We start from the raw sequence: 23,127 nt of genomic DNA, 5'->3' as shown, positions 1-23,127 counted from the left end.
TTCACTAACAGAGGACATCATTTATTGTTGAGGCAGTCTACCACAGGGAGCTGTGATGGAGGGGAGGCAGCTACACAGCCCCAAGAGCTGTCAAGGATACTGGGACATGCTTGCTATGGCATGGTACAGAACTTGGACTACCGTCATTTTCTTCTCTGTATGCATAGAAGAATACTGAATACTGACTTTGACTTCTCTCCTCATCCTGACCACTACTAATTAAATTTGTAATGCAAACCCAATCATTTGACTGGCTAGGGATTTATCATTTGTGGTGTTTGGATCAAAAAGAAGAGAAGTGGGCCCACCAAATTCCCATCCTGGGAAAAATCAAGACCTAGGGCCTGATCTGGCCTTACAGCAGTGTTGCCCAGAGCTTTAGAAAAACGTCGGTCCTGCAACAAATCCACTGGCCTCTTGCCATTTGCATTGGCTTCATGAAATTCACCAACTCCATGCCCTTTCTTTGCTGGGCACATATCATCTTCTACCCTCTTCTCCTTTCTGGCTGAAAGGAAAAAAGTTATTTTATCTACTTCTTTTTTTATCAGCAAGCACTAATTGGACAGTTACTCAGTTTGGAACAGAGCATTGGACAAGGTAGAGGTATATAGGAAAAATCAAATAATTCTTTGGTGAAGGTGATTATATAAATAATGATGACTTATAAAAACCCCTCAAGTTTGGAAACGCTCTAAAATAGACTAACAGAATGTACAGTGAGTCTGCGAGCTTTGAGGTGCAGATTAGCAGGTTGATCAGAGTTAGATGGGTTACAAAACGTACTGGCTGCCATAAATACATTCTGCCATGAAAACCAATTAAACAGGAAATAGGAATGAAATAGCGATTGCTCATAAGCCTCAATTTTCGTCAGAATCACTGCTTTTACTCTTGATTTATTGCCTGCTCTGTTTTTGTTTTGGCTCTGGAAATGTGAGCATTGCTCATTTATGTGACAGATTCAGAGCAGGCAAATGGAAACATTGTGAGAGAAAAAAAGAGCTTAAGCAAGAGGCTGGCATTTTGGAAAGAAGGTGTTTATCACGGAAGATTCAGTACATCTTTTCAGCTCTCCACCTGCATGGTTCGTTGAAATGTGTTAAGGTTAGAGGACGTGTATTCTTGCTTTACCTTCTCTCTCCCTTTCAGAAATGTGAGCAGCGCAGAAGGTTGGCAAGCCCTTTCTACGGCTTCAGGCTAGTGTCCTGCTTTGGCCGGAGGTGAAAGGCACTCACAAAACACCCTAGAACTACACAGCCCACTCAGCCACTCAATATTTACTGTCCTTCTACTGTCAGTGAGGTACTCTGCTAGTTATCACACAGATACAAAATGTTAAGACTGTTTCCATTTCAAGAAGTTGATAATTAATTGGCAGAGGAGAAACAGGCATTTAAATAGGCTCATTCTGCAGGCAGAGTGATCTTAAAACCTCTCAGTGCTTGTCACTACTCATAGGATAAAGTCTAAAACGCTGCCACGACCTGGGAGACCCTACGTGATCTCATCTCTATCTGCCCGTGCAGCCTTTTCATGCACCACGGTCCTCTGTGCTCCAGCCATGGTCCTTCGTCCTCACCTCTTCTCTCTGGTTGGAAAACTCCATATCCAATTAACAGGCATGCATCCTTCAGTCCAAGCTCATCTGTCACTTTACTGAAGAGGCTGTCTTACTCCCCCCAGCAAGTCAAAACCTCATCCATCAGCTTTCTCAACATGGTGCACTTAACACTGTTAAAATTTTACATCAATTTGGGGGTTTATTTGATTACATACTGTCTTTCCAACTAGACCGTGCGCATCATATGAGAGCAGGGACCATATCTCTTTTGTCCAGCATTATACCCAGCACATGGTATGAATGCAGCATGGTCCACAGGTTCTTTAAAACTTTGATGAATGGGTAAATGGATGGATAGATGAATTAATGAGTGAAGAATGAGAAAAGCACAAGTAAAGCAGTACTGCAATTTTGAGGAAGGAGGGAGGGAAAACGACATTAATCATCCACCTGCAGTATGCCCTGTGGTGACAACGAGGGAGATCAGAACAGGCCTCAGGGAGGAGGTGGCACTTGCGTTGGACCTTGACGGATGTCTGGCTTTGGTCATGTATGGATTACGGGTGAGTGCACAGGTGGAGCAAAGGTGAGAAATCTCAGTGTGTACGCAAAACAATAGGCATTAATTAGGTGCATTTTTGCAACTTCCAACATAAATGGTTTTTTCCTAAAGCTAAGGTAGTTTTTATAGGAAGGAGAACTTACCTAAATGAAAATAGGTTTTATTTATTTTTTTTATATATTTTTTGTTTTTGTTTCTTTTTTTTTTGGAGGAAGATTAGCCCTCAGCTAACTACTGCCGGTCCTCCTCTTTTTGCTGAGGAAGCCTGGCTCTGAGCTAACATCCATGCCCATCTTCCTCTAGTTTATACGTGGGATGCCTACCACAGCATGGCTGCCAAGCAGTGCCATGTCCGCACCCGGGATCCGAACCAGTGGACCCCGGGCCGCCGAGAAGCGGAACGTGCGAACTTAACCGCTGCGCCACCGGGCCGGCCCAAAATAGGTTTTATTTTTAATGTAGTGTCACTTACATTTGAGATATATATGTGTATAGACATGTATATGTGCCCACACAAACCATGCATACCCACACATACACATGCCTGTATTTTTCCTTTCACGTCATCATTTAGCAGTTCATGCAGCTTATTTATTACCCACATGGATCTATTCCCCACCTGATTTTCCCTCAGAACTTCTGTAGTTTGAATACAACGAGCAGCAATAAAGTCTAGTTTAAGAAGCCCTGACTTTGATATTCCATTTTTCTAAACTAAAGTCTGGTTGAATACGTTATAGATGTGAAGGTAGACAATCCCATCTTTCTGAGCCTCGATTTTTCATCTGTAAAATGTGGAGAACAGTATCTCCTGCAGAAGGTTTGTAAGACTCAAAAAGCACTTTGTCAATGATATAACCCGCCTTATACCCTCACACATGTGCTTCGAAAAAAATACTAAAACATCACATCCCAGGAGACAAATTAGCACACTTACAACATGCACGAGATACATTTTTTTTCCTTTAGGATGTCTTATATTATCCAAAATTTCTTCAATGAACCTGTATTACTTTCATAATAAAAATTTTGCAATTAAAAAAAAAATCCCTTTGCAAATCCTAAAGCATTACAAATTGCTACACAACTCAACTGTGCATTTTTTGCTATTGCTCATATTTTCTAGTTGTTTAATTCGTATTTTATTGCCATCCCTCCACCCAAACGTAACTTGCAAACTCTTTAGTAAAAAGATTCCTTTGTTATTTTTTATTTCTCCCAGAAATTGTGCCAACAGCAGGCGCACCATGAATGTGCATTGAAATGAATAGTATTATATAAAAAACTCTTTGCAGAACCACTTGTGAGAAGCGGCTGAAGGGGCAGCCAGCAGCACTTAGGCAGTCTTGGCCATCATGTCTGTTCAGGGGCAGGTGGGTATCTCAGGGCTTCCAGGGCAGGAGCACGACAGCCCTGGCTCCTGCCTTCATCTTCCACTAGCTCAGCTGCTCAGCATAGTTGTCAGGAAAGTGCAGCCGAAGGCTTAGAAGATGCAATAGTTTCTTGGAGGAGTGTCCTTTAGTCTAATTGGAACTAGATTACTCTATTACTTATCTCTGAACAGTCAGGCCATTTATTACTTGTTTCTTAATACATAACTGTATCAGTTTTCTATTACTGCTGTAACAAATTATCACAACCTTCCTGGTGTAAAGCAGCACAAATTTATTATTTTACAGTTCTGGAGGTCAGAAGTCTAAAACTGATTGGCAGCGCTCCTGGAGACTCTAGAGAATCATCCATTTCCTTGGATTTTCCAGCTTCCAGAGGCTGCCAGCATTCCTTGGCTCATAGCCTTGTACCTCTCTGACCTCTGCTTCTGTTGTCATATCTTCTCTGCCTCTGACTCTCCTCTCTCTTTTCTCACTTATAAGAACCCTAATGATTACATCGGGCTCACCTAGATAATCCAGGATAATCCCCCCATTATAAGGTTCTTAACTTATTCACATGGGCAAAATCCCTTTGGCCACATGAGGCAATCTATTCACAGGTTCCAGGGACTAGAATGTGGACATCTTGGGGGAGGAGAGCATTATTCCGCCTACCACGGTAACCTACCCATCACTACCACCTCCACAAATTCATTATTTGTTCACAGACATAAGACAAAACCTGAGAAAAGATTCCATGTTTGCTCACGGACATGAAGACAAAGCATTTGTCTTTCCTGCACGTATCTTCTGTCTTTGCTCAAAACAACACAGATCCATAGCCTGGTTTATTCAACTGCAGGGGCCTGAAATTTGTATTTCCAGAGAAAAGACTGTTAGGACACCATTAGTACATTGTCAGGTGGGCATTTTCTCACCTCCTTCTGTTTCTTGCCCCGGAGAGCCACGTTGCCGATGTTGCTGCTCTCCCGGAGGGCATCCACAGTGTCGCCGTAGAGAAGCTTGATGGCCCTGACCAGCCGGGCGCAGGAGCGGCTGTGGTACAGGTAGCAGTGTGGGTGGCAGTAGTCAACATGCGTGCAGATGAAGCTCTGCTGATTGCACAGCAAGATCATGACCTGGAACAGAGACATCACAGAGACTCAACTAGGCAACCAAAGGACAGAAAAATCATGGACATTTATGTCCGGTGGAAGATGGAAAGTCAGAATGTCAACTTTCCTTGCTGGGTCTTGAAACCACAGTGATTCAGTAACTCCCACAAAAGAACAGAGTTACAAGCCTTCATGTACTTGGCTTCTTTGGCTCCCTCCATTTACACTTGATAGAAAGATCTTTTTGAAAGAATAAAGGTTAAGTGATCTTCAAAAACTTAAAGCAATTGTTGGGGAGCGTATGACTTCCAAATATTTTCAAATCAAGATTCTGAACTTAAAACACTATTTTTTCAGCTCTTATGTTGTGGAAAGAGCCAGAGAGAAGAGCAGAAACTGGTAAGTTCTGTCCCAAAGGATTTGGCTGGTCTTGGCAGCTGTGGGATGTCTTCAACTGCAGCCCACATACATAGACCTTCAGGATGTTTCTACATCTTCCACCCTGGCCTATAACCTTCAACTGGGCCTTGAACCCCACTGTAGAGCCCATTTCCTCTCCTTACAAACTAATTTTTTCTCTGGCTTTTGAGCCATTTTAGTTCTTCATTTGTAGCTTGATCTGGCTCAAATCCTCACATCTTCTAGACTTCTCAGGAATGATTCCAGAAAAGAACTCAGTTGATTTAAAGGATATGGTTATTTTAAGGTAAGGAATGAAGGCCCTTGAGTTTGTAACTTCCTAAGTTGCCTTCCTAAAAAGGGAGTAGCATTCCTAGAGCCACAAAGTTAGTCAAACACATATAGGGTAACCTTCCGAATGGTCCATCCTTCATGAAACTAGTTCCCACCCCAACCCCTAATCTTTTGAGAGACTGTATGCCATACTGGATGGAGAACATAAGTAAGTCTACATGGCAGGGTCAAGTAAACCTGCCAGGCAGGGCTGCCACACATTTCCTTAGGAATGAGAGGCCTGGCTTACTCTGAGACGAAGATAAAGAACAATACAATCAATTCCATACCGCTGTCAAACTCAGCTAACAATACCTCATACTCTTCAAGGTTTTCTAAAAAGTGTAAGTGTCGTCTGAGCAGTAAATCTCTCTCAAGATTTCCTGAATATCTTTGATATTCCTGTTTATACTGGTAAACAGGGCACATGTTTCCCTTGTTATTCTCAAATCTGGCTGCTCAAGAGAAACACCAAGAAAGCTTAACAAAAAACAAACAAGCAAACATAAAATGAGCATTTTACTGGACTTTTGTTCAGGAGATTCTGATTTAGTATGTCTAGGATGGACGTGGAAGTAACTTAGAAATCTATAATTTTAAAATCCTACCTGGGGCTGTCCCTTTGGTAGACTTAGTTCTAAGATGGTCCCCAATGATCCCACCTCCTGGTATTTACGCCTTTGTGAAACGTCCTCCTGTTGAGTAAGGGGTGGCCTAGTGACTTACTTCTAACCAACAGAATGAAGGTGATGGCATGACGCTTCCATGATTGGGTTCTATAAGATAGTGACATCTCCCTTTTAGCAAAGTCTCTCCTTTCCTGGCTTTGATGAAGCAAGCTGCCATGTTGGAAAGGCCCGCATGGCAAGGAGATGAGAGTGGCCTCTGGCCAGCATCCCTTGAGGAACTGAAATTCTGCCAACAACCACATGAGCTTGGAAGCAAATCCTTTTCCGGTCAAGCAAAAGCCTGCAGATAAGACCCGAGCCCTGGACGATACTTTGATCATAGTCTTGTGAGAATCCCTGAAGCAGAGGATCCAGTCAAGCTGTGCCAAGATTCCTGACTCACAAAAACTGTAAGATAATTAATGTGCGTTGTTTTTAACACACATATATATAGTCATGTGTTTTTCTAAATATATATATATATTTGAGTGCATGGGATAGCATTTAACAGTGAGGCAGTCAGGACCTGAAGGGCGTGATATGGAGAGAAAGGGCGTTCACTGAGGTGAGTAAAACGTGAGCACAGGCCCATTTCCCCTTGAGGCATTGCTACTTCTTAAGCATACGTAGCCAGGAGCCAGGCAGAGCTTTAGGGAAGCTCATGGGGCTGGAAGATAAAAATTAGAGTTCAAAATTACCAAACGAGCGAAGAACTGAGTGGCCAAGATACTGTAGATTAAGAGAATGTACAGGGAGATTCAGAGAAGTGAGACCGACACTGGGAGAGACTGTCTCCCCTTCTAGGAATTTGCTGATTAAGTAGCCAGGAAGCCAAGCAGAAACCAGTTTATAAGCAGAGTGGAGGTTTTGGCAATTTCACTGTGATGGCGAAACAAAATTGGAGTTTCTGACCTGTCAAGAACGAGGGACCCTAGGACATACCCCAGAGTCTCCCTGGGAACCTCGGAGGGCTCCATACTAGGAAGTATGTGGGTAGGAGGGGGGTCTAGAAAGAGTGCAAGTCAAGTCAGCTTAGTCCCTGATTCAACTGACATGATCTGCTTTGCTGTCTGCCAGAGGACAGGGTATCGTCTCTGGAGAGAGAACATCATCTGGAGTCTCTATAATTTTTAAAAATTAGTAAACTTTGTTTTAGAGCAGTTTTAGGTTCACAGCAAAATTGAACAGAAATTAGAGAGTTCCCATATACTCCTTGCCCCCACACACGCATAGCCTTCCCTATTATCCGTGAGAGTGGTACATTTGTTACAGTCAATGAACCTACACTGACACATCATTATCACTCAGAGTCCATAGTCTACATGAGGGTTCACTCTTGGTGTTGTAAGTTCTGTGGGTTTCAATAGACGTATAATGAAATGAACGTCTACCATTGTGCCGCTAAAATTTTTCATCCACCATGTTTGTAGTCAATGAAATTACCAGGCATGTTAAGGAGAAAAACCAAGAGAAGTAAAAACAATAGACTCATATATTGGAATTACTAGCCTTGGACTCTAAAATATCTGTGATCAATTATGATCACAACGGAAATTTTAAAATATTTTATCTGAGTGATAATGAACGTTTGATGTGTCAAACCTTGTGTGATACCGCTAAAGCTGTCCCTAGAGAACAGTTATAGGTTTAAATGAATATGTTAGTAACGTGGCTGAAAATCAATGATTTGTGTATCCATATCTTTCTAGATAGGAAAGAAAGCAAATTAGGCTCAAAGAAGGTCAAAGGAAGAAATAAAGATAATAGCAGAAATTAATGAAACAAAAATCAAAGATTCCAAAAAAAGACAAAACCAAAAGCAGGTTCTTTGACTAATAAAATTGACAAACGTCTAGCAAGACTGATCAAAAACCAAGAGAGAAAAGACATAACCTACAATACCAGAAATGATAAAGGTACATCACTATAGATCTTACAGAATTTAAAATGATCTTAAGAGAATATTATAAACATCTTTTTGCTAATAAATGTGAATATTTGGATTAAATTGAAAAATTCCTAGGGAAAAAATCAATTTACCCAAACTGCTCCCAAAAGAAAAAGAAAATCTCAATGGTCTTAATTGCACTGCATAAGTTAAATCTGTAATTAAAAACCTTCCTACAAGGAAATTTTTATGTCTAGAACATTTCACCTGTGATTTCCTCTAAATATTTAAAGAAGAAATATCACTGGTCTTACACAAACACTTCCAGAGTGCTTGTGTGTAGAACACTACACAGAAAAGTAAACAGCACTATTGAGGGAAATTTAAGAGGTCCTAAATAAGTGGAGGGATATAAATTAATGGAAATGGAAAGATCATTTTATACATTGGAAGACTCAATATAATAAAGATTTCAATTCATCAATTTTAAATGATCTTTATATTCAATGTAAGGCTTTTTTGGAAGCTTTTTTTGATGGAAATTGAGAAGGTAATTCTAAATGAAAATGAATCTAGCCAAGAGTCGACCAGGCCATCCTGAAAAAGAACAAAGTTGGGAGACTTACACTTACGTGAGCAAAAGAAACCTGATGCGACAGAGTACACAGTATATGATGCTAATTATACACATTTCAAAAACAGACAAAACTAATCTATGGTGTTGGAAGTATGGCGGTTCCTGTTAGGGGAGGGCAGTGACGATAAGGGGCCTGGATACGGTTTCTAAGGTATTAATGTTCTTCCTGACTTGGTGATGGTTACACAGATGTGTTCACTTTGTGAAAATTTATTGAGCTTTTGCGTGTTTTTCAACATGTAAGTTGGACTTCGCTAAAAAGTTTTCTTTAAAAGCAGCCGCCTCAGGGATTCTCAAAATCAGCCAGCTTTGGGAACCACTTCCATAGTGAGAGCACAGCGCTGTAAACTTTCAGGGGCATCACGCCCAGTCAGCCATTATCTGACTCTACCAACAAGTCAGAGGGAAATCAGAAGAGATGGTGACAATTCGTATCTAAGATCAGTAACATAGCTGGCAGGACCCTGCCAATTGTGGATCTGATGTCATGTTTCCGTATCCTTCACCTTCTGTCTTCATGCCCAGCTCAAACCTTGAACTCTAACTATGCCTGCAGTTTCCCTGGGATCCCCTCCTGCCTGTGCCCTCTGGATGGCCCTTTGGGGTATGACCTTCATCATCTTAGAATCTCCATGTCCTGGTTTAGAATTTGATCTAATGCAGGCCCAGGACTGACACCATGATCTTGCTCTCAGCGTTTGTGCTAACCTGTATAAAATTGACCACAATGCCTTGCCTGTGTCACTCAGGCCATCTCCACCACTAACCTGGTTATGGTCATGATTTTCCCTGACGTACGTAGACCCACAAGTCAGCCATAACAAAGGACCCTTGGTCTTAGTTAAGTTTAAAATGAATACAATCCACCAGCATATTGATCCTAGTGGGCGTTCAGACAACCAGCTGAAATATAAACCTGTGGTTTTTCTTGGAGGCTAACTTGGATTGATGGTTTTAGTATAATCTTTTGTCCTCCCTCCACAGATCTTCCTCAGTGCCAAAAGAAATTGACCTCAGGCTCTTTCTGAGATTCCTACTTACGTGAAGCCATGACATGTTCCTGTGGTAGTTTTCCTCCGTGCTGGCAGTACTCATTCCCTCCGGCTCAATGCTGGGTTCACTTGCACTCCAAGGACTCCCTTCTTCAAAAGAAAAATACCAAGAAAGGTGTATTGTTCCGTCTCCCTGGAGAGCATCTTGGTGTGGTACAGCTGTCCATGCTTTTGAATCCCAGGGCAGACTACCACAGCCCAGTGGGTTGCAGGGCATGGCATTGACTTCAGTGGAGGAATATTAATTGGACTGTTCCCCTCACCGCCAGTTGAACTGGCAATGACAAAGACATTTATGATCTCTGTTATGGTGGCTTCCATTCTGAGACATGGGAGCAGAGAAAAAACAGAGTCAAGTCCTTGAATTGCAGAGATGAGCAAGTTATTGGTGGAGTGCGCCCCAATCCATTCCAGACTGCCCAGACCTTGCAGGTGTAGCTAAGCAGGGACACCAACCAACCTGCAGTGTCCACACAGCATGCTGCTGCCTCCCACTGCTGCTGTGACTATGGCTAGGGCTATTGCTGTTAACACCACCTGGCTTTGCTATCAGAGCAATTTCTAAGATGGGCCGGGGCCTCGGAAAAACTAAGGGAATTTGGATGTAATTGCGTCCAATCGTGGACAACCCTTTTGTCCAAAAGGGGTTTGGGATGAAGGAGACATCTCTCAGGAATTCACTACTTTGTATACTAGACAACATAGCTTTGTCCTCAAATCTAAAAGCTTTTTTGAGTTTTCTCCATAACAAAGCCATGCCTCTCGCCTGGATAGTTTAATTCAACTGGCTGGGTTAAATTGATCAATTCAAATAATTAATTGAAATAACTTTTTCCCCAAACTAACTTATAATATTGTTACAGCTTCAGACATATAACAAAAGTAGTCACAGGGTTCTTTCTATTGTCTCCTTAAAAAATAAGCTGAACCTTAGGTAATGCATAAATTAGCTATTTTCAAGGGCGAGGGTGGGTGGGTGTAGAAATGTTTCCTATTTTAAACTCTCTGATTAGATCTACTCAGATTGATAATTCATCCACATTTCCTGACTGACTTCTGAAACAATTTACCTAAAAAGGAGAGCTTTCTTTTCTTTTTTTTTTTTTTTTTGAGGAAGATTAGCCCTGAGCAAACATTGGCTGCCAATCCTCCTCTTTTTGCTGAAGAAGACTGGCCCTGAGCTAACATCCATGCCCATCTTCCTCCACTTTATATGTGGGACTCCTACCACAGCACGGCTTGCCAAGCGGTGCCATGTCCACACCGGGGATCCAAACCAGTGAACCCCGGGCTGCCAAAGCGGAATGTGTGAACTTAACCACTGCGCCACCAGGCCAGCCCCAAGGAGAGCTTTTTATATTGCTTCTCATACAGGGACAGAATGGCAAAGAAAATGTACTTTGACTTTTACTTAATAGTTGAAGTCAGGCAGCGGTAAGTCCTATCTGCATGCCTGCTTAATCTTTTTCTCGTCTACTGTGATGATCAGCCCATTTTGGGTTTCAGAGTCTCTGGATCCTACACTGACGGTCTACAACTCTAATGCTTCCCTTATATACAGAGCTCATTTTCAGGTATTAACATACTTTACAATCATCCCTGAATTTATCTTTAGAGCTTCTCCTCAGAGTAGGCAAGGATTAAATAGAATTTTTCCCATTGGATAACTAGAGAAAACAAATCTCTGAGACATAAAGTGACTGGTGGAAGGTCACTGATTGTCAGGTCTAGATAATCTGTTCTTGCTGATATTTTGGTTGTTTTTACTGTAAAATAGAGACTTTAAAATTTAGAGAACCTTTAGCTACTTGTCCCCAAGGGAAATTCTACATTTTGCTTTAAAGGTCCTCAACAGAAGAATGGATGCACAAACATCTGCATTTCAAAACCCTGTCCTTGTTGTTAAAGTATCTTCTTTACCAAAGGCATCCTCTGGATCCTCGCTGTTCAAGCTGGGGTCCCCGCACCAGCAGCATCAGCTTTGCCAGGAAGTTTGTTAAAAGCACAGAATGTCAGGCTCACGCCTCAGACATGCTGAATTGGAGTCTGCATTTTAACAAGACTCCCAGGTGGCCCATGTGCACGCTAAGGTTTGAGCAGCCCTGCCCTAGAGAGTAACCGACGGCTCTGCTCTCCATCCATCAATGTGTAAGAAAATGGACTTCAGCTGTTTCAGGATTTGGGCCCTGTCTTCCTACCCCCCGTGTCCCTGCACACCCCACTCCTCTATGTTACCTAGATCAGTGACAGTGTCCCTGCTCTGGGACAGCTGCAGCTCCTCAGCCTCAGACTCTGAGTCCTGCCGTGATAACTTGCTGCTCTTTAAGCTGCCGACCCGGCGAATGCTGGACAAGGAACCCCCCTTCTTCACCTGGAAACTGCGGGTTCCTTTAATCTGGAGCAGGCGGGGGCCTCCTATCCTGATCTTCCTGCTGGGAACTGTATTAAAAGAATAAAATAGGGCTTTTCCCCCTTAGTTTTCCCCAGCCAGTGTTAGAGCCAAGCTCTCCCCAACCTGTCCCTGAACAGCCTCCTCTCTCGGCTCAGGTGAGCAGCGTGTCTGGACAAGGCGCATCTCCCAAGCCGCTAGTCAGGCGGCTCAGTTAGGCAGGCAGGAGGCTGGGTCCACCAGGAAGGGCTGGTGCAGCTTCTTTCTCGGACATAAAGCTCATTGGTGCTGGGAACAACCTGCTCTTTCTGGCCCAGGGTTCACAAGCATGAGTGTGCCCTCGCAGCAGCATCATCTAGGACTGTCAGTGCACTTACATCACATCATTGCTGGATTCAACAGAACCACACAACATTTGTCCTTGTTTTGAAGTGGGACTTACAGAATTCTGTGACTTATGTAAACCCCTTCATTTTGGAATACCTCATTAAGAAATAAAACAAGAGGTGCTTCTCTCTCCAACAGTCAGCAGCGGGTTCCGCTCAGCTCCTCAGCAAAGGCACTAAAGGGTCTGTTCTCATTGGGCTGCTGAGAGTGAGTGTGAAATGGTTCCATTTTCAGTGCACCTAGTGATTTCATAGCATCCTCCTTTCAGTCAAAAGGCTGGGTGAGATGTGAGTCCAAATGTTGCAACACCCTGAGTCAACCTTACAGTCTATATGTACCAAGAAGAACATGCATTATTCATCTTTAGTGTTCTGGAAGAAACAGTCATCAGTGAGGAAAATGAAAGGGTAAAACAAACACATTTACACTTGAAACCTACTTTTTTTTATCAAAAGCATCCTTATTTCCCATAGTCATATATATATACCTCCTTTCTTTTCTTTTGAAGATTTGGTGTTGTTACCCATTGATTTTGTACAGGCGGGATAAAGAAATTTTTCAGAGCTTAAAGTCATTATCAGGAAGGGGCCATTTTTGTAAAGTTTTCTTCTTAAGATGGAAACAAGATTCTAACTAATTATTTAAGGCATAGCTATTAATATTTTTAAAAGTCCCAATCACAAAGATTGCATTTTAGTCTCAGGTTTGTCACTCACAGGAGAGTTAGTGTGTGACTGTGATAGAATTTGTACAGCTCTATAAAATGGTAATTAAATGCATAGTTTTAATGCCATATAAAGGACCCTAGAAGGATTCCCGTTGAATGTGAAATATTTCATCTCTGATTTACTTGTGTGATTGAGAAAGACTAAAGTTACCACCACTCAGCTGGCGAAGGCTGCGTGGATTTCCCTGGACACATCTGGATAGAAATTCTTGTAGCACAGTTGGATAAATCCCACAAAGACTATAGACCATAAGGCTCTATTTTAATTATAGCACAAAACTCATCCGTTGTATGTTTCAATATGATTTTTAGGCTTAATTGAGACTTTATGATCTACTTGAAAATGCATTTGAAACAGAATATAATTATCTTTTCTAGTGACTATGAATACTATTTCATGTCAAAGTAGATTGGAAAATAGAGAAAAAGAATAGAGAGATAATTTTTTGATTTTTACAGAGGCATATTCTAGCATTCTTTTCCTGGTTTCATGATACCTTTCAACCTACAAATGCAGCAAAATAACCCCAAATTAACGTGATCTGAAAGAAATTGAATTTTGAGACACTGTTCCGCCACCAAAGATAATTGGAGACATCTTATAGCACTGAAAAATTAATCTTCAGAATTATGGCGTTGGTTGTTTACAAAGGACATAGCTGTTAGAATTCAGATTTGGTCTTGTGCATGAAAAACGTCAGCTGAGATTGTACAGCACTGAATTTTAGACTTTATCTCCATGACAATGAAAACTAGTATGAAAGTGAAACAAATTTATCTAAATTGGATAAAACATCTCTTTTTCCCTTTTTTCTCACCCCACGTTGTATCCATCAGCAAGTCCTTTTGGCTCCACAACTCAAAATTTCATAGGTTTTTGAAAGCCCCATCACTTATTCCCTAGACAAATGCAGCTCCCTACCCACTCCCTCTTACCCCCACGCCCCCAGTTTGACTCATCTTTCAAATAAATAAATTGTAAATACACATATTATACCACTTTTCTGGTCAAAGCCTGTCCACAAATCTCGAACACAAGTAAAATAGAATTAAATTTCAGCCATATCTACAGACCCTATTTATTTGCCCTTTGGCTTCCTTTCTGGCCCCATCTTCTACCATTTTCCCCCCAACTGTTCTACTGTGACCATGTTGGCCTTTTTGTCTGCCATCAAATGCTCTGAGTCCATTCCCGCATCAGAGCCTTGTTCTCAGGGTTGTCTCTGTTGGGAAGACTCCTCCTTCAGCCCTTTGCTTGACTGGCTCCTTCACATCCTACAGGTCTCTGCTCAACATCACTTATAGGATCCTTCTGACTACACCCCTCCCAGTCCAGGTCACTACTAATCCTCTGACCCTAATTTGTTTTTCTTCATACTACTTATCTCTACTTGACAGCCTAGTATTTAATGTTGTTCACTATCGTGTTATTAACTATTAGCTAATATAAACTAAATGTATGTCGGGAATTTTTCCTGTTCATTGCTGTATTCTGGGAGCCTGTAATGGTGCCTGGCATACAGTGGGTGTTCAACAGATGATTGTTGAATGATCAGACACATCTTGTATTTTGGAATACCAGTCTTGATATGTATTTGGAATATAGGTAAAATGATCTGACGGACCCTGCTTGGAGATTTTAGGCAGACATCTTCAGTTCTAAGGATTATTTCATGTTAGTTTTCCTTAGTAGCATCTGAATTGTGCTCAGGTTGCTTATTTCAAGAACTCACATTTTTAGCTTTTATAAAAACAGATGGTATGAAATTTTAAATAAAATTTTAACTTAATAATCTAAGTTAGCAGGTCCCTATGTCCCCATTTTCATATTGGCTTTAGCAGCTGGTATCTGCTTGTCAAAAGGATTAAGAACTATTTAGGAATCTTCGGGAAAGTTTTGCCAACTAGCAAAGGACATTTTATTTATAATTTCAGTTTTCTGCTCCTCATTTATCAAACAACTTTCATATATTGAACACAGCCATTGTATGAGAAAAAAATCACTAAGAATTTGTGTTTGGATTTTAAAAATGATTTACATAAATAATAATCATGATATTAAAGTGTTCTTAAAAGTTAATCTGGTGTTTTATTTTTTTGAATGGTGTGGAATTTAGTCCACTGAAGTTCAATGATGTTAGTATTAGGAATTTTTACTTCAGCTACTTTAAGCGATAATTAACATAACAACTTTGAGAGGGCAAAAAAAATTCCTGTGGGATATATTTAAAAGATGGAAGTTCCTCATCATATGCAGTTATCCTTGTCTGAGGTACTAATATTTGAAAAAATATTAATTTGATACTTCTTCATACTCAGAAATTGCTAAGTCTTGGCTGATAAATACTTAGTTCACCATAAATTCAATACTATATAATGATTATTTACATTTTTCAAATGTCACGACAACAGTCTGATCTTGAAATATTAAAAAATGTTTCCAGTGTACATCAATTCCTTATAATATTTTAAATATTTTATATTTTCTCTATCTAGAGCTATTCTTTTCGAGAATCCTTCACTTCTTAACTTATCCAAAGTTTGTGGAGTCATTGTCTACAGGACGCTAGAAAATACCTAAATGCATAAAATCATCTTTGATTTTCTTTACAAATGTGCCGATGTTCCTTTAATTGAAATTCACTAGGAAAACACTGACGGGCAATGGAATTTAAGAACTAGCAAAATCAGATAGAGAAGTTAAGAGCTTAAAGGAGGCTTTAGAGCCCAACTTAAAATTTTGCAATCTTTACTTTAGCTCATATTTAGGATTTTCTGCATGGGTTCTAATCTATGTGCTCTTGAAACAAAAAATAATAATAATGACAACAATTATTTATTGTGTACCTGTTATGTACCAGGTATTGAGTTTATGCTTTACTTGCGCTGTCTCATTTAAAGCTCTCAACACCAAATGAGGTAGATGTTTTTAACCTAATTTTACAGAGAAGAAAACTGTGGCTTAGAAGCTAACTAACTTGGAAGGTCACACAGCTAGTTACCACATTTCAGCATTTTCAGATGCACATTTTTTCACATTTTAACGTATCTGAAATTGAGATTTGTCTTACAATTGACAGCATCTCAAGATTACTAGTGCCAGATAGCAATTGTGAGACATTTGTTACTGCTTTAGAGCACCAGCGAGAAAATTTGAAGAATAGGTGTCAGTATCTTTGAACTCCAAGGAGCCAAATGGCAGTCGAGTGTGGGAGTGGGTGACGTCGAGTTTGGGAGTGGGTGATGTGGTAGGGCAGATGTGTCTGGCAACATTGCTGAAACAGGAATTAAAGGTAGGCTAGCTTCCTATAATTGCAGGTTGGCTTAAGTAACTAGCACCAATAGCTTAACTACTTTTGTAGATTCGTTTAAGAAATGATGTATTACTAACATTCTAATGACACAAAGGACATTACCATACAGAAAAACATGGACACTGACGATTTTGAGTTGAACAGTGATTAAGAAATTTGACCTCTGAGTTGAAGACAGTGTAGAAAAACTTTAATTGGTTTATTTTATTTGTACTTTCCTTTTTTTTCGCTGCACGAGTGATATATAGTGGTAATAAAAATCTACATTTAATTAAGTCTGAAAGTCCTCTTTCAATAAGAATGAAACACAAACTATGTGATAAGAAAGTATGGTGTAAGAGCTGAATTAGGAGGATTTTTCCTTTCTTTAGATAAAATAATGGTTCATCTTACAACTGATGGCATCTTACATTCAACGGGATGCGGAGAGTTACTGAGCTGGAATTAGAAGCCTGGCCTCTGACTGCAGAGTCCACTCCTACCTCATTGAGGGAACACAGTACTGTTTGGAGCTAACAATTTCGGGCTTCTTTTGGTGTACAATTCTGCAGTTTAGACCCCACACCAAATATCCTATGAGAAAACTTGAAACATGAAATAATGCTTTTCCATACCTTTCTTCTCCTCAACACCTGCATCTGATTTCAGGGTGTGGCTACTACTGTGGAGGGAATCTTTTGAGTCTTCGTTTTCATCCAGGACTCCAGCAAAGCTGATCTTCCTTTCATATCTGTGTCGGTCCATATCCGGATCCAAATGATGTCTGCAGCTCTCCGAGTCCTGAAAGGCCAGCGAGGAGCACATGAATGCTGGCCTGTTCCCACCTCTGCATCCGTCTGTGGTCACCTGCCTCCATTCTGAATGGCACACAACTGCATTTAAACAGCCGAATTCCTCTTTATCGAATGCCAATTTTAGATCTCGGCCATAAAAAGTTTTCTTGAATTAAAAAAATCTCCCCTAACTCGTAGCTTTTCCCATTTCTTCACATGCTTCCCCTTCCAAAAGCACAGACCATGTTCCAAATCCAGAACTAGCTTCCTCACCTTCTGACTCTGTCCGCAGTTTTAACTGCGTCTTTGGCATTTGTCTGTTTATTAAGTAATCATGCACTGAGGGCATGGAGTACGAATGTGTTAGGTACTGGGGGATAAATAAGAAATTGTTCTCATCCTAAAGGAGCTCAGAATCTCATGACAGACACTGAAAACGTAAACAAATGATAACGTCCAAGACCGAGAGACAGAGTAGGAGCTTAGGTCAGACTTGGAGGCTGTGGTCAGCAGAGTAATGGAACCCAAAGATGTCGAGGCCCTAATCCTTGCATTGCAACAGGAACTTTGTACATGTGATTAAGGTTAAGGACCTTGAGATGGGAGATTATCCTGGATTAGCCAGACAGGCCCAAACTAATCACACAAATCCTTAGTAGTAGTGAACTTTTTCAGGCTGTGGATGGAAGAAGGATAAAAGCGATGCTGAGTTACTGGCTTTGAAAATGGAGGAAGAGTCCATGAGCCAAGGAACGTGGACAGCCTCTAAAGATGGAAAAGGGCAAGGAAACAGTCTTTGAGCCTCAGAAAGGAATGCAGCCTTGGCCACACCTTGACTTTAGCCCAGGAGACTTGTGTTGGACTTCTGATCTCCAAAACTATAAAATGATACGTTTGTGCTGCTTTAAACAACTAAATCTGTGGGAGTCTGTCACAGCAGAAATAGCAAACGCATACAGACGTGATGCTGGAGTCTGGAGGGTTCAGTAAAGGTGGCACAGCAGGTGAGTGGGGAGGCCGTTCAGGCCTGGGAAGCCTCAGGTGTGAGGCCAGAGGCTCCAAATAGGATCGCGCACTGGGGAACTTCTCACTCCCTTCCAGGAGGGCCTCAGTATAAGAGGGTTCCACTACTATCTGCTCATGAACAGAATGAGCTCGTACCCTCAAGTAAGCCTGGGGCAGTGTACGTACTTAGTAGGAGTTTGACCTGGGAGGCCCCAAATTGAAAATCTGACCTGTTCTGTGAATGGAGACTTGCTCATGCTGAAGATCATAGTTAATGATTAACCTATAAAACACTTTTGGAGGACCTGATAAGTGAAAAATATAGAAAACGCGAAGTTTATTTTTATAGCTCATTTTTCTAATTATGACATAATAAGCCCTGACATTCAAATATATATGGAAGACAAAACGTATTTTAAAAAGCCAAGTTTGCACCAAGATTAAAATCTTCTGCTTTTAATTGTTATTAATAAAATTTTAGACTCTACATGATGTTTCTTCTTTTCCCTTTGGATTAAGAACTGAGGTTACACTTTGGTACTCAGAAAATTATATCACATCTAGAAAAATAAAGAAACTACAGGAATCTACTGTGTGAAGGAATCCACTGAACATTGTCATAAATATTCTAGGACTATAAATATGCTTCCCTGAAATTAATCCCTTTTAGGAAAAAAATAACCTAATCCACTTTTCATTTTGGTAGCCAAATTTAATTAAATTTCTTAGTTGGGACAAAAAGTAACAATATAACAATTCTGATTCTCAGAAGTAGTTAGTTATCTCTTCTAATTTCTTCTTTTATCTACTTGTCAAATCCTACCTATCTTCCAAAGCTACCTTAAAATGCGACTTCTATAAAAACAATGATAAACAAACACATAGCAACGGAGATTGGATTGGTGGTTACCATGGGGAAAGGAGGGGAGGGCAAAAGGGGTGATGAGGCTCACATGTGAGGGGATGGGCTATAATTAGTTTTTGGGTGGTGAACATGATGTAATCTATACAGAATTCGAAATACATTATGATGTACATCTGAAAACTATATAATGTTATAATCCAATGTTACTGCAATTAAAATAAATAAATAAATAAATGAAACCAAAAAAAACAACAAATGTGACTTCTTCCAGGAAGGTTCTTCAGATTTTTTTTCAGCCTTTTCTTTGGCCAACCACAGCCCTCCGCTCCCTTCTCAGGGCCTCTCTTATATTTTGCTTTAGGAAATAGTTTTTACCGTGTTGGTTCTCCTGTTACAACATATTCAATTCTGTATCACCCCACCCCCACTCTTGTTCACAGTCTTCTCTCCATAAATCTCATCAGTTTAGTCCTGATAACGGGAATTGTGTTATGCTACTGATTTTATAACTTTAGGAACATTTTCAATCCAGCAGCATACTCTTTATAACCTGATGTGTTAAATCCCGGATACAGTTGGTAAAGCTTCTAGACAATCTTGCATTAACCATCTAATAGGATATTTTCCCTAAGGAATGAACGTAAACATACAGACACTTCCTCACTGCCTTTTTCTGTATTATTATGACTCAGTTATGCATTGAGTGGGAATTATTTGTTTTAATTCCATGTTGCTTGGTCATTGGTTATTGGTTTCACTAATTCGATTGGGAAACATTTGAATAGACCAGCAATTTAACAAACCAAATTCTCTATTTAAAAAATGTTTCTTTATTGTCCCCAAGTTTGAAAGTTAATATTTAAAGAAAAATTTGATTATTATGCTCTTTTAGATTATAAATCTTGTATAAATCCTTCTTTATCTTTTTTTAAGACATTATTTATTAGTATGGTTTACAAAAAGAGTGAATAAAATGCTACCAGAAGTTCTTTTTTGGAAAAAAAAGGACAGTAATTAAGTTGTATCTAGAGATCTATCTGGGAAAAGATTGCTAAGTTGGTAAAAATATTTTTTATTAACTTTTAAAACCTTTTGACATCATTTTTCCATTTTTTTGGCCTCCATTCCCACCAATCCTGGGACTGATGAGAATATTCTCCCGGAATTTTCTGATCCTATCTAAGAAATAACTGTGGTTAAACACATTTTTATTTTAATTATTGTACTTTAGGTTCTTTTGCTTTCTCTTCCACATTTTGGCTATAACTAGGACCTTTTCAAACAAATATTTCCCATGGAAATCTCATCCATTCTGAAAATAGCCTGATGGCATTTCTATCAGAAAGACTCTTTTCTTGGTAGAAAGTTTATGGTCTTGATCCTCTCCCATCCTCAAGCCTCTGATTCTAGAATATTTATAGCTTCTAATGTGATTATTTTACTACCTTATACTTTCATTATTCCGGACATTAGGGTAGCTGTTTATTTTTATTGCTATTAAAATGCTACTAATAAAACATTTCAAAGATCTATAAATACTCTTGCAGCAAGTGTTTTGTTAAAACGTTAGAATATCTCATTTTGATGATATTTATGCTTAGCCTGTTAGATTTACTGTTTAGTACAATTTCTTAAAAAACAATTTCAAGCATTTACAGCTTCTGTATTGGTAAAATAGTTTTATGATAACCATTGTTTTTCTATAGTAGGTTAGAATGTGACTTGAGGGGTTTTTTGTTGTTGTTGTTGTCTTTTTACCATCAACTATAGTTAGATCAGACGTGATAAAAAGCTTCTTTCTCGTTTATTTTATAAAGGTCACCTAACAACACAATACATAAACCTATGCTTGACAATGAAAATCCTAGGGGGATGAAAAAGAGATTTCTGAGACCTTGTTACAGGTGACAGCAGTGGACACTCCCCTCCTACTGACTGAATGACTGCAGGCTTTGTTTTAGCTTAACTTTTTGGCATTTCCTACTAGCCTGCCAGTTGATTATACAGCAATTTTTTAAAGATTTGGCCAATTTTTAAAAAAATAAAATTTGTTACAATAATAAGGGGCATTAAACTATAACTTTATAGAGTTGAAAGGGAGAACAAAAATAACTCAGTCAAACTTTAAGATTCTTAATTTTTTAAATCACATTGGATTAAAATGGTGACCAGTAAAAACCTGAAAAGTTAAAAGTAGATGCACTTCTATGCTTTTACAAGACTTCAGGGTCATTAGAATGCTGATGGCATAACACTGATAAAGGCCTACAGACCAGACGCTTTATCACATTTGACTTGAAACAAACACAGGTGTTGAGCAGTGGCCTTGATTTGATTTTAGAGTAGTCACCTTATAACAGTGAAGGTGACAATTCAGAAGATTAAAGCCCCAGGTTAAAATCAAATAAGGGCAGTAGGAGGAACTTCTTTTTCCAATATTCAAATGATGAAGTTTCACAGAACAAATATTGGTATGTTTCTCTTGAAAACATGTGTTTTATCCAAAAATGCTTCCAACTTGAAAATATCCATTTTATGTTTTAGAGTGTGAGGAAATGCACTTTTCAGACATTGGGAAGCCAGATATAGAGGCAATGCTCAGGGACACTAGAGCACTGGTTCTTCTGTGTCCACCGCTCCCTGCCCCCACTGCCAACTAGTCCATCTCAGGGATTGGGACATGGCCTTACTCATGCTGAGTTTGGTTAAAAAAGCAGAAGAGGGGCTGGCCCCATGGCTGAGTGGTTAAGTTTGCATGCTTTGCTTCAGCAGCCTGGGGTTTGCTGGTTCGGATCCTGGGCACAGACCTACACACCATTCATCAAGCCGTGCTGTGACAGCATCCCACATAGAAGAACTAGAATGACTTACAACTAGGATATACAACTATGTATTGAGGCTTTGGGGAGAGAAAAAAAGGAAGATTGGCAACAGATGTTAGCTCAGGGCCAATCTTCCTCGCACACACACACACACACAAACACACAAAAGCAGAAGAGTTGATGGATTGTAAAATTTGCTTAAATGGAAGCACATAGACTGTTAGTATAACAATTTTTCTGGTAGAGTAGTGTAAATCTTGTGTAAAGGAAAAAAAATAATTTGTCTGGTTCTTCAGCTTTAGCTGAATGAGGCCTATGGTTAGAGAACCCCTGGAAACTTGGCGCCCATAAGAACTAAGGGTGGAGGTGTGCCTGTCCCACATGCTCTGAGAAGACTCTTGGCTCTTGCACAGTATTTGTATCCTCTGTTAGACAAATCAGGCCTCAATGGTACAGGACTGGGTGTGTATGTGTGTGTGTACCTATGTGTGTCTCTGTACGTGTATGGACATTTTTCTGCCAATCCACATTCCATAAGAAGTACTACAGGAATAAAAATATATGTTTGGGGATATTTACCTGCTCAACGCTTAAATAAGTCTTTTTGCCCATAAATTAAACAAGAAAACTCATTGGAAGGACATTTCCATATGGATTTATGAGCAGTTAGCATGAAAAAAATTGTGTCAGTGATTTCTGGAAAAGGCTGGCCACAAAACTCCTCATAATTTGAAATGTAAAGGAACCTAAAGGTTCTTGGACACTCCTAGCATAACTGACATGACAAATCAAACATTTTACTCAGTGATTTCAAGGTCAACTTTAGAGTTTTTTTGTTTTCAACAGAAAAAAGAAATTTCCTTTTTATATATGAAAATTCCTTGGTTGATGTTTTTAAATTATATGATACATTTGGCCATTGGACATTTGAGGAAATCATGAATACTCGAAACCTAGCCATGCGTCTGGCCGCTCCAAGGAGCTGATTGTTAACACGTGTGATTTACTTACCACAAGAGGCTCAGTGCGAGGTCTGGGCAGGCAAGAAAAGGTCTCCCGCAGGAAGGTGGTAACCTCCAGGAGAAGCTGGCATGCTGCCATCTTCAAGGCAAAGGGGCAGCCACATTTAGAGGGGTTCACAGTACCTACGGAGGGAAAGAGCGCTTTCATAAACAAACCAACCAGTAAAAAGACAGAGTTTGATGGACATAGCTACACATGTGTAAAGTCAAACTGTACATGAGAATGTTACCC

The 23,127-nt window shown here is 40.0% G+C and overlaps 1 protein-coding gene across 36 annotated transcripts in view; it reads right to left on the bottom strand.

Annotated features, from left to right (window-relative positions):
- Positions 1-23,127, bottom strand: part of UNC80 (unc-80 homolog, NALCN channel complex subunit) — a 218,145-nt gene that overhangs the window by 85,341 nt on the left and 109,677 nt on the right. For 20 of the 36 annotated variants that reach the window (XR_011439827.1, XR_011439828.1, XM_023642229.2 and 17 more), the window contains exons 25-29: positions 22,885-23,018; positions 17,023-17,188; positions 11,827-12,030; positions 9,581-9,681; positions 4,438-4,638 (exon numbers count right to left, since the gene is read on the bottom strand). Coding sequence is in view for 34 of the 36 variants with exons in the window: in XM_023642229.2 (XP_023497997.2) it covers positions 4,438-4,638; positions 9,581-9,681; positions 11,827-12,030; positions 17,023-17,188; positions 22,885-23,018 (806 nt within the window). In the remaining 2 variants the exon portion in view is untranslated. The remainder of the gene's footprint in view (positions 1-4,437; positions 4,639-9,580; positions 9,682-11,826; positions 12,031-17,022; positions 17,189-22,884; positions 23,019-23,127) is intronic. The other 16 variants (XM_023642237.2, XM_070270418.1, XM_070270419.1 and 13 more) reach the window with 1 other exon arrangement.

This window comes from Equus caballus, chromosome 6 (assembly GCF_041296265.1).
Source record: "Equus caballus isolate H_3958 breed thoroughbred chromosome 6, TB-T2T, whole genome shotgun sequence".
Lineage (NCBI taxonomy): Eukaryota > Metazoa > Chordata > Mammalia > Perissodactyla > Equidae > Equus > Equus caballus.
Note: the sequence above shows the minus strand (reverse complement) of the source record. Positions and strands in the feature narration are given on the sequence as shown.